This window comes from Chaetomium globosum, genomic scaffold, assembly GCF_000143365.1.
Source record: "Chaetomium globosum CBS 148.51 scaffold_3 genomic scaffold, whole genome shotgun sequence".
In the NCBI taxonomy this organism is placed as follows: Eukaryota; Fungi; Ascomycota; class Sordariomycetes; order Sordariales; family Chaetomiaceae; genus Chaetomium; species Chaetomium globosum.
The window spans coordinates 1,609,165-1,617,595 of record NT_165978.1 but is presented as its reverse complement, the minus strand read 5'-3'; the positions used below and the strand labels follow the sequence as shown (position 1 = coordinate 1,617,595).

General features: G+C 55.5%; 4 protein-coding genes across 4 annotated transcripts in view; all 4 read left to right on the top strand.

Moving 5' to 3' along the window:
- CHGG_05817 (uncharacterized protein) overlaps positions 1 to 310 on the top strand; it is a gene marked incomplete at both ends in the record, with an annotated part of 2,385 nt that extends 2,075 nt beyond the window's left edge. The window contains one exon of the mRNA XM_001221911.1: positions 308 to 310. Within this exon, the coding sequence (XP_001221912.1) occupies positions 308 to 310 (3 nt within the window). The remainder of the gene's footprint in view (positions 1 to 307) is intronic.
- A 1,212-nt stretch (positions 311 to 1,522) lies between these two features.
- CHGG_05816 (uncharacterized protein) lies at positions 1,523 to 1,946 on the top strand (the record flags this gene model as incomplete). Its single annotated transcript, XM_001221910.1, has 2 exons — positions 1,523 to 1,768; positions 1,848 to 1,946. The coding sequence occupies 2 exons, from the start codon at positions 1,523 to 1,525 to the stop codon at positions 1,944 to 1,946; spliced, it is 345 nt and encodes a 114-aa protein (XP_001221911.1).
- Positions 1,947 to 3,922: 1,976 nt separating this feature from the next.
- Positions 3,923 to 5,164, top strand: CHGG_05815 (uncharacterized protein; the record flags this gene model as incomplete). The annotated part of the gene is made up of 3 exons (XM_001221909.1): positions 3,923 to 4,331; positions 4,386 to 4,960; positions 5,021 to 5,164. 3 exons carry the CDS (start codon positions 3,923 to 3,925, stop codon positions 5,162 to 5,164), a joined length of 1,128 nt encoding a protein of 375 aa, XP_001221910.1.
- A 1,539-nt stretch (positions 5,165 to 6,703) lies between these two features.
- On the top strand, positions 6,704 to 8,139 carry CHGG_05814 (uncharacterized protein; the record flags this gene model as incomplete). The annotated part of the gene is made up of 3 exons (XM_001221908.1): positions 6,704 to 6,948; positions 7,033 to 7,826; positions 7,913 to 8,139. The coding sequence occupies 3 exons, from the start codon at positions 6,704 to 6,706 to the stop codon at positions 8,137 to 8,139; spliced, it is 1,266 nt and encodes a 421-aa protein (XP_001221909.1).
- Positions 8,140 to 8,431: the final 292 nt, after the last annotated feature.

Here is an 8,431-nt window from a genome sequence, read left to right as displayed (position 1 = left end):
GGGAGGAGGAGGGCGAGGACGACGGGGTGTGTGGTTATGTAGAGTGGATGGAGGTGTGGATGTGGATGTGGATGTGATGGAGTAGGGGGGGGGGAGACGGAGGGAGGGTCTTTGGGTTGGGTTGTTTTGATCTGTTTGTTTGTGTCGGGGCTGGTTGGCATGATATGATTTACGCACGGATGGGTAAGAATGGGGTCAGACGGGGAGGGGAGTTACGCTGGGTGTGGATTTTTATTGTTTACTTGCCATGGGTGGTTTTCCCCAGCGGGCGTTGAATAGGGCATTCATTGGATTACGGTCTGTACAGTAGGAAACAGAATGTACATGTTTCTTCTATTTGTCTACATGGTTCCCTGATTGCGAGTCGAGGTAGGGGATGGCTTGCGTCCGGTTTCCTTACACCCACCTCACGTCAAATAGGGCTCAACATCGCATATATATATCGTATTTTACCACTTCACTGGTCCCAAGCACATATGCTACGGCCATTGGAATGATAAGTCACTGGGGATATGGATAGTGAATTGGATCTACCTTGGTTGGTTGACGGTTCAGCCCAGCATATGAGGATTGATTCTATTATACGACGACTTAGAACTGCTGCAGGCCGGAAGATGAGCCTACGCGTCTAAACACATAGTCTCTCTTAATTAAGATCGGACGCCTGGTTCACCATCTTTACGGAGGTTGATTGCTAAGATGCCTTCTTGAAGGCCGATCCTGTTGCCTGGCTACAGTCTGCCGGATTACATCAAGTACTCGTGTTACTCTCACTCCGTTGTAGGTTGTTAGGTAGCGGTTGCTTGTGCGTACAGTGGTGTCGGGATGGCTACCACACTTGGCCAACCGGCCTGCGATCGATATTATGTTTACTGACCACTTGGTGCCGTCAGTCCCTACCTACCGCCAGTCTGGACTCCTGGACGAGATCATACGATATCAACACAGCCAGGGTCAACCGCCAAAGGGGCGACCTCCGTTTCAACCTTCTAGCTGGTCCCGGGCCAGGGGCCTAGTCGGAAGGCTATGTGGCGCTGGCATATGAAGGGCGCTTCGCTACAAGACACATCGCAGTGTAGGGAGTGTTCTCTTGAACCCCTAACAGTAGCCTCTTTGAGACACCTAGCACAGGCCCTCACCAGTGTTTCTGGATAAGCCGTACGTGGTTCAAAAGGGAGGGGCATCATGGCACTGTCACATGACGCTCAGGTATCCCTTTTTGCCAAATATTCGTGACAGGGCCGGCCGGGTATGGCGGCGGACAGACCAATCGACCGCCCGGACGTCCAAGGCCAAAGAAGGCCAGTCGACACAAGAGCAAGCAGGAAGCGCGGGGTGGTTCCGGAAGCCGTGACCAAAATAAGGCGAAGCCAGCCAGTCGGAGGCCGCGGCTAGGCTTGTGGCTCTGGTGGTGCACGAAAGCTCGAGCGAGGATGGCGCACAGGGTCTCGCGATCAGGCGATGCTCTTAGCCCGGCACGCTCGCCCGAGCCGGCGAGGGCTGCCGTGTCGAGTTTCACAACATGTCTGTGTCTTGTTTGGATATGCTTACAGCTCAAAGGAGTAATATGCCACATAGCTTCCTCGACATAAACGACGTCGATGCTCGGGGGGGGCGGGTGAGGCGTAGAGCTCGTGACCGAAGGGATCGCTTCATTTCTCTTTCCGAAAAGATGACCGGACTTGTGCCGAGGACTGAATATCGCTTCTCGGACGATTGGCTTGGGGGTCTCCAAAGGGGAGATGTCGCAGGAAGGCCGCATGGAAAGGTAGGGTGCCCAGAGGCTTGTGGCGGGGAAGACGGGGGTTCATGTGCAGGATTGTGTACGGCCTCTTGATCGACTGCAGGAAAACTGCACCTTGTCCCCCACAATGGGAGTCGAGGGTGGACCGTTAAGCTGCACTGTTACTTGCCGAGCCAAAGAGAGGACGAACCGGGGTTTCTAAACTGTCTTCCACGAAGCAAAGGGACGAGGTGTGACTGAGCTACCAGTCGCCAAGTGTCATGGGCAAGAATTCCTGTCCATCTTTTGAGCCAATGGAAACCCGGCCCTACTTCAATTGGAGCCGAACCCCTCTGGAGGCTGCTGCAGTTTATGTGGGATGAGTTCTCATCACAGTCGAAGCCGCCCGTCGAACGCTCCCATCTCGTGGTTCAAAATGGGCGATTAGAATTATGAGTTGAGAGAGCATTCTAATCCCGCGCAACTGCACAACATAACCATTAAAGTAGCCAAGAACGGCCTAAGCAAGTGGGTATCTCCCACAATGGCGGGATAAAAAAAGCCAAGATTAACCCGGGAGGACCCTTTGGTTTTTCTCGAAGGATAGAGGCGAAAGCGAAGGGGAGGGCGCGGGATGTGCATGTGGGGAAAAAAGTCAACAGGAAGCAGGCGGGGTCGGCAATTGGGCGAAAAAGGGAAAAAAAGCTGCTCCCGTGGTCTGCCTTTGCGTCTCGAGGTTTGATTGATCAAGTGCGAGCTGCAACCGACACGATCGTGGGTGTGATCTGCTGCTACTGTGCGTCGTTATAGTAATTGTGAGGTTGGGGCAACGCGATTGCATGCGAACGGGTGCTAGGCGCAGAGACCCCAAGGAACCAAGCACAGATTGCCTGACGACCAGAGCTTAAGCGGGACAACTTGGTGGGGCAAACCCACTCCCACCTCCCACACTTAACGGGCAAACTGCGACCTGCTGCTGAAGCGATTTGTGGTGACCGAGAGAAACGGAGCTCGATTCCATCATCATAAATGCTGGCGCTTGCTAGTTTTCACGGGAAGGGAGTGGGACAGCATAGTCAAGGTGTGGAGGCACAATCAGACCAGATAAGCACCTACCTACTTGTTTGTTTATCTATCAATATTTGAAACAAGGAAGGAAACCACTGGCCCCAAGCCAGGACCTCACCGAGGTTGTCGCATTGAATAGACCTTCTGTGCGGGTGTGTGTGTGACCTGGTGTTGGTTTCCACATTACCTGCAAGGCCGTTGTTGTCAGAACAGAAATTGATATGAACACTTAATATGCATGTATCTAAATCGCTTTTCACTTGAAATGGGCCGTGGATTCTACAAAAAGCAGTCATTCGACACGTGCCGAACTCAGTTTAAGCTTTCGCCGCTTCTTTGGGTTCCCAGTAGGTCAAAGCAGGTATCGCCCGCTATCACCCACTCGCCCTCTACCGGCTTTGCCCTACCAAACCGCAGCGACTTGACCCCTCTTTTTTTTTTTCTTTTTCACTTCCCGCCCTCTCTTTCCTTCCACCACAACCATTCCCCCGATGGTGAACTTAACCACCCCATCTCTCCCTCCCCAATTCCCCATCTTTTTTCCTCTTCTACACCCCACCTTCACACCCCTCAAGCTCCTCTCCTCAGCGCCCTTGCATCGGCTTCCACATCCCTCCGCCGCGCTGCGCTATCTCACATTCCATCTCTGGTCGGTCGCGCGCGTCTCCCGGAACCCCGCTTTATAGCTTGCAGGTTGTCACCAGCATTTGGACGCACCATCCACCCCAATTGGCCGTGTCCACCGCCTGCTGCAAAAGGTATGTGCCTTCTGCCCCGCCATCGGCCTCGTTGCCATGGCTCTCCGTTTCTCTTTCTGTATCTTGCACTGGCCTCTTTCTCCGCACAAATAAAATATTGCAGGCAGAAAGATCGTTGGAGCCTGGGTGGTACTTGCTATTGTTTTGCGAAGTCGCGACTTCATTTCTTTGTTCCGGCTCGGTGGCGCAACTCTTAAAGCGTCACTCTTCATCACCGAACAATCAAGCTAATCCTCCACGGCCTCAGCTACTACCATACCTTCTACCTTCAACACCTATCCCACACCACATCGAACCCGCAGACAACTCGTTTCGTTGCCTGCATCCTATTGACCAGTCAAGCTCCTATTGCAACACTCGTCACACAACCATAATGTCGGCACCGCAAGACGCAATCCCGCCCAATGGGTCTGATCTTCCTGAGGCCCTTGACCAGCTCAATCTCAACGACAATGAGCCACGCCTCGGCCCGGACGGAGAGCCGGCCCCAAAGACAGACGAAGAGTATGCCCAGACACAGCTGACTCTGCGCGCGATTGTCTCGTCAAAGGAGGCTGGCGTCATCATTGGGAAGGGCGGGAAGAACGTCGCCGACTTGCGCGACGAAACCGGCGTGAAGGCTGGCGTTAGCAAAGTCGTCCAAGGTGTTTACGACCGGGTCTTGACCATCACCGGCGGCTGCGAAGCCATCTCGAGAGCCTACGCCGTTGTTGCCCGCGCCCTGCTCGAGGGTGCTCCCACGATTGGCATGGGCGGAGTCGTCCAGAGCAATGGCACACACCGTATGGCCCAGTATTTCTAGTTATTTCCAAACACGCCGCTAACTGTTAGCACAGCGATTAAACTTCTTATCTCCCACAACCAGATGGGTACTATCATCGGTCGGCAAGGCCTGAAGATCAAGCACATCCAGGATGTGTCCGGCGTGCGCATGGTGGCACAAAAAGAGATGCTGCCGCAGTCAACCGAGCGGATAGTCGAGGTTCAGGGCACCCCCGAGGGCATCCAGCGCGCCATCTGGGAGATCTGCAAGTGCCTGGTGGACGATTGGCAGCGGGGTGCCGGCACCGTCTTGTACAACCCTGTCGTCCGGACTCAAGGTGCGGGCGCCGCACCAGGCGTTACCGGAACCACCAACTTCGTACAGGACAGAGCCCCGTACGGCGGCTCCCGTGTGACGCGGACAGGCAACGGCGCTGACTTTAGCAACGGCGGGCCCCGGCCTTATAACCGCCGTTCGGACTCTGACGCCGCCGCTCGTGGTCCGCCGACTCACGACGAGAATGGCGAGGAGATCCAAACGCAAAACATCAGTATCCCAGCCGACATGGTTGGGTGCATTATTGGCCGTGGCGGGTCCAAGATCAGCGAGATCCGCAAGACGTCAGGGGCCCGCATCTCCATTGCCAAGGTGAGTCAAAATAACCCCTAGCCTACTTCGGGTGTGTTCTGTCCTAACGAAGCGGTTCAGGCTCCTCATGACGAGACAGGCGAGCGGATGTTCACCATCATGGGCTCGGCTAAGGCCAACGAGAGGGCATTGTTTCTCCTCTACGAGAATCTCGAGGCGGAGAAGATGCGTCGACAACAGCAGGCTGCCCAGACCTCCGAGTAGAGTGCGGACGAGGGCAGACGGAACTATAGGCTGTAAGAAAACCGGACATGTTGTAACTGATGGAGTTGCGCGAGTGGGATCCTTAGCAGCTGCCCAGCCACGCCCTCCAGGGTTTTTGGCTTGGGTCGGATTTGGCAGCCCCTCGTCACGGGTCATTCACCAGATCTGGCTGCCGCAAGGCGTTATTATTCAATGGAGGGAACGATGCGACGACAATTCTCTTAACCTCAAAAAGTATTCCGCCAGATTCTTCTCTCTTCTTTTTCTTGGACCGATTCCGTTGCTCACCCTACCCTCCTTACTCGGCAACGAGCGGCCGGGCACCTCAACCTTGCCTGTGCGATGAACCGGGCAAAAGGTGCTTTTAGGCCGGCCAGGACAATGCGAACCCAGCATCGGGCGGAGGGTCAAAATCAGTACCCCTACTGCGGGCGTCTTCGTCAAACCCGCGGCTACCGTCTCACCGAAATCACTACCATAGTCCGCATCCGCTCTCTCCCTTGCTTAGTTCAAGGTATCCGCAAACCGTCTATTTTCACTCTCAACACTCATATTTCTCCGTCATGGGCGATTGGACTCCCCTAGCATTCTCGTACCAACCGTGGCCACCTCGTTATTCCGTCTCTAACTCAGCATCCAGAACTCCCAGTCTGGGTACAAGACTTGCGGTATGTTGTGCAGCCGCATGGCTAAGCCCATCGTTGGGTCGGGGCACGACCTTTCATCGACCATCAACCTAACATCAGCAGATCTTAAGGAAGATGTCTAGGGAGGGCATTTAGGTGGAGGCAAGGCAGACTAATATATGAGTACTCCGAGAACCAGGAATTTCCCTTGATGTACATCGTGGTGACTTGCTGTATGCGTGACATGCCGTTTTCTCGGGATTTGAACAGCAATCCCTCCTGCGGTGGGAGCCGTAATTGAAACGCATGATTTGAGAAACTCGGCTATACTATTCGCCCTGGCACCTACGAAGCGTGTGAGCAGCCCAATATGGTCGAGCTTACACATGGTAATAAGGTGATGCCTCGATAAGGTACATGCATTTCCTATCTGGGCTGCACCAGAGCCGGCATGACAACCCCACACGCCGGCGAAAAGCAGCCCTGGCGGCACGGAAGCCGCGAAGCGACCCGCTGAAACGGTCCGGCGGCTAGTTAGCGCGGCAGGGGGAGATGCAGAGAGATGGGGGGGATCGTGTGGGGAAACCTGGAAAGGCCAGCTCCGAAAAGCCAGGCTGGCCGAATGTGAGGGTCTATTTCCATGCACGCGACGGCTGAAACATTCATCCCACTTCGGCCACATATGTACTTCGAATCTCAAGACACTACTTCGTATCACCCACCCTCTTTTGGCCTTGTTTTTTTTTTTTTTTTCATCTCCCCCACCCATTGATGGCGAACCCTCCATGAGAAATAATTCCGTCGCTCCCTCATCCCATATATTTTTTACACAAAGTCGCGTTTGTTGAACCGTCAAGGTTCTTTCGCCCTTGGTCACATACACCCTTGCACTCAAACTCAAGCGCGATTCGCGATGGCTCGAACAAAGCAGGCTACGCCTCTCCGGCGAGAACCATCTTCTGAGTACTCTGGCAAACATGATCGTTTGCCACGAAGCAGAGAAGTCAGTGGAATTCATGAGATGGAGGGGAAACCCAGCGACATGGCCAATGGCCGGGAGACGGCGCCTCGCGCCGACGTCAAGACCCCCGTTGTCGCAAAGAAGGAGGCCGGCATCGTCACACTCATAATTGATGTCGCCGGTATCTACGCATCCTTGTGAGCCATTCTCCCGCCACCAACGTCGCCTTACAACCAATTCCGTTCCTAGCCGGCTAACAACTAGCCTACCCTCCCTCTCAGCTTAACATGGGCCTACCTCCAAGAAAAGCTCACCACCACCACCTACGGCCCGGCCTCCTCCCCAGAGCGCTTCAAGTTCCCCGTCTTCCTCCTCACCATACAATCCCTGTTCGCCTCCCTCGGTGGCAAGCTCTTCTCGATTATGACCACCCCGCGCGGACAACCAACGCCGCCGCTGATCCCCAACCGCGAGATCCTCTTCCCACTCCTGCTCGTCGCCTTCACTAACGCGCTCGCCGCGCCCTTCGGTTACGCCGCGCTCGCCCACATCGACTACATCACGTACATCCTCGCCAAGAGCTGCAAACTGCTGCCTGTCATGTTCCTGCACATCACCGTCTTCCGCAAGCGCTACCCGCTGTACAAGTACCTGGTCGTGGCAGCCGTGACGTGCGGCGTCGCCGTCTTCACACTCCACTCCGGCAGCCGCAAGCACAAAGCCTCCAGCCACAGCGGCCAGACCGCCTGGGGCATGCTGCTGCTGGCCGTCAACCTGCTCTTCGACGGCCTGACCAACAGCACCCAGGACTACATCTTCCAGAACTGGCGCGGCTACACGGGGCCGCAGATGATGGCCGCCAACAACCTGCTGGGGTCCGTCATCACGGGCGGCTACCTGGTGCTCAGCCCCTGGCTGGTGCAGACCGGGCTGGGCGAGTGGTTCGGCATGGACGTGACGGGCGGCGGCGCTGGTGAGCTGCAGGCTGCGCTGAGCTTTTTGGCGCGCCACCCGGCTGTGTGGAGGGACGTGCTGGGCTTTGCGCTGTGCGGCTGCGTCGGGCAGGTGTTTATCTGTGAGTTTCCCCCCCCCTTCCCCCTTTGCCCTTCTCCTCTAGCATCCCATCCAAAAGCAAACCCATGACTAACCCCTCTCCCCCAGTCCACACCCTCTCAACCTTCTCCTCGGTCCTGCTCGTCACGGTAACAGTCACGCGCAAGATGTTCACCATGATCCTCAGCGTGGTGGCCTTCGGCCACCGCCTCTCCCACATGCAGTGGCTCGGCGTCGGCCTGGTGTTTGGCGGCATCGGCGTCGAGGCGCAGATCGCGCGCCGCGAGAAGCTCGCCAAGGAGGCGGCCAAGAAGAAGGGGGGGAAGAGCCAATAACCCCAGCCAACGCATTGTTGTGTTGGTTGGTTAAGGGGGTGACGGGGTGGGGAGATAGAGATAAGATTGGGGATGGTCGTGGTGTATATATGGTGGTTTCGGTTCTGGTACATATATTTTTGGGGGTGGAGGTCGAATAGACTTGCATACACTACCTACTACAATAGTCAAGCCGGCTGGCTAAAATAGACTGGATGATCAACCACGTTGAGCTTGCAACATCATGGTTGGTGGGAAAGGTCCAGGGGCGAGGCCTCAGATCATTCACAAATGTAGAAGCATGCATGTATGT